This window comes from Acipenser ruthenus, chromosome 44 (genome assembly GCF_902713425.1).
Source record: "Acipenser ruthenus chromosome 44, fAciRut3.2 maternal haplotype, whole genome shotgun sequence".
NCBI classification, from domain to species: domain Eukaryota; kingdom Metazoa; phylum Chordata; class Actinopteri; order Acipenseriformes; family Acipenseridae; genus Acipenser; species Acipenser ruthenus.
The window spans coordinates 10167651-10170150 of record NC_081232.1 but is presented as its reverse complement, the minus strand read 5'-3'; the positions used below and the strand labels follow the sequence as shown (position 1 = coordinate 10170150).

General features: G+C 54.3%; 1 protein-coding gene across 2 annotated transcripts in view; it reads left to right on the top strand.

Moving 5' to 3' along the window:
* LOC117431006 (transforming growth factor beta-1-induced transcript 1 protein-like) overlaps positions 1-2500 on the top strand; it is a 26531-nt gene that overhangs the window by 16821 nt on the left and 7210 nt on the right. For both annotated transcript variants that reach the window (XM_059012512.1, XM_059012511.1), the window contains one exon: positions 364-543. In XM_059012512.1, the coding sequence (XP_058868495.1) occupies positions 364-543 (180 nt within the window). The remainder of the gene's footprint in view (positions 1-363; positions 544-2500) is intronic.

Here is a 2500-nt window from a genome sequence, read left to right as displayed (position 1 = left end):
AAACTCTTTTCAGAATGTAGTAAACTAACACAGACACCAAGAAGAAGGGATTATATTGTAGCGTCAAACTGAACAGGATTGTGGGGCTCTGTCTGTCTGTCTGTCTGTCTGTCTGTCTGCAGCTTTAATGAAACTAAACTCTTTTCAGAATGTAGTAAACTAACACAGACACCGAGAAGAAGGGATTATATTGTAGCGTCAAACTGAACAGGATTGTGGGGCTCTATCTATCTATCTATCTATCTATCTATCTATCTATCCTTCCATCCTTCTCCCTCTCTCTTTTGTTTTCAGCAGTATGTGCATCTGTGTGTTGGTGATGATTCTTTCCCCCCCCCCCTCTCTCTCTCTCTCTCTCTCTAGCCTCCACCCCCTGTCGCTCAGCCGGTGGTGACCTCATCGCGTCCCGCGGCCCCGCCCCCTCAGACCAGCGGCTCATTGGACAGCATGCTGGGGCTCCTCCAATCAGATCTCTCACGGCAGGGCATCGCCACCACGGCCAAGGGGACCTGCGCAGCGTGCCAGAAACCCATCGTGAGCCAGGTCTGAGAGTCTGTCTGTCTGTCTGTCTGTGTGAGAGCCTGCCAGAAACCCATCGTGAGCCAGGTCTGAGAGTCTGTCTGTCTGTCTGTCTGTGTGAGAGCCTGCCAGAAACCCATCGTGAGCCAGGTCTGAGAGTCTGTCTGTCTGTCTGTCTGTGTGAGAGCCTGCCAGAAACCCATCGTGAGCCAGGTCTGAGAGTCTGTCTGTCTGTCTGTCTGTGTGAGAGCCTGCCAGAAACCCATCGTGAGCCAGGTCTGAGAGTCTGTCTGTCTGTCTGTCTGTGTGAGAGCCTGCCAGAAACCCATCGTGAGCCAGGTCTGAGAGTCTGTCTGTCTGTCTGTCTGTCTGTCTGTGTGAGAGCCTGCCAGAAACCCATCGTGAGCCAGGTCTGAGAGTCTGTCTGTCTGTCTGTCTGTGTGAGAGCCTGCCAGAAACCCATCGTGAGCCAGGTCTGAGAGTCTGTCTGTCTGTCTGTCTGTGTGAGAGCCTGCCAGAAACCCATCGTGAGCCAGGTCTGAGAGTCTGTCTGTCTGTCTGTCTGTGTGAGAGCCTGCCAGAAACCCATCGTGAGCCAGGTCTGAGAGTCTGTCTGTCTGTCTGTCTGTGTGAGAGCCTGCCAGAAACCCATCGTGAGCCAGGTCTGAGAGTCTGTCTGTCTGTCTGTCTGTCTGTCTGTGTGAGAGCCTGCCAGAAACCCATCGTGAGCCAGGTCTGAGAGTCTGTCTGTCTGTCTGTCTGTGTGAGAGCCTGCCAGAAACCCATCGTGAGCCAGGTCTGAGAGTCTGTCTGTCTGTCTGTCTGTGTGAGAGCCTGCCAGAAACCCATCGTGAGCCAGGTCTGAGAGTCTGTCTGTCTGTCTGTCTGTGTGAGAGCCTGCCAGAAACCCATCGTGAGCCAGGTCTGAGAGTCTGTCTGTCTGTCTGTCTGTCTGTCTGTGTGAGAGCCTGCCAGAAACCCATCGTGAGCCAGGTCTGAGAGTCTGTCTGTCTGTCTGTCTGTCTGTGTGAGAGCCTGCCAGAAACCCATCGTGAGCCAGGTCTGAGAGTCTGTCTGTCTGTCTGTCTGTGTGAGAGCCTGCCAGAAACCCATCGTGAGCCAGGTCTGAGAGTCTGTCTGTCTGTCTGTCTGTGTGAGAGCCTGCCAGAAACCCATCGTGAGCCAGGTCTGAGAGTCTGTCTGTCTGTCTGTCTGTGTGAGAGCCTGCCAGAAACCCATCGTGAGCCAGGTCTGAGAGTCTGTCTGTCTGTCTGTCTGTGTGAGAGCCTGCCAGAAACCCATCGTGAGCCAGGTCTGAGAGTCTGTCTGTCTGTCTGTCTGTCTGTCTGTGTGAGAGCCTGCCAGAAACCCATCGTGAGCCAGGTCTGAGAGTCTGTCTGTCTGTCTGTCTGTCTGTGTGAGAGCCTGCCAGAAACCCATCGTGAGCCAGGTCTGAGAGTCTGTCTGTCTGTCTGTCTGTGTGAGAGCCTGCCAGAAACCCATCGTGAGCCAGGTCTGAGAGTCTGTCTGTCTGTCTGTCTGTGTGAGAGCCTGCCAGAAACCCATCGTGAGCCAGGTCTGAGAGTCTGTCTGTCTGTCTGTCTGTGTGAGAGCCTGCCAGAAACCCATCGTGAGCCAGGTCTGAGAGTCTGTCTGTCTGTCTGTCTGTGTGAGAGCCTGCCAGAAACCCATCGTGAGCCAGGTCTGAGAGTCTGTCTGTCTGTCTGTCTGTGTGAGAGCCTGCCAGAAACCCATCGTGAGCCAGGTCTGAGAGTCTGTCTGTCTGTCTGTCTGTGTGAGAGCCTGCCAGAAACCCATCGTGAGCCAGGTCTGAGAGTCTGTCTGTCTGTCTGTCTGTGTGAGAGCCTGCCAGAAACCCATCGTGAGCCAGGTCTGAGAGTCTGTCTGTCTGTCTGTCTGTCTGTCTGTGTGAGAGCCTGCCAGAAACCCATCGTGAGCCAGGTCTGAGAGTCTGTCTGTC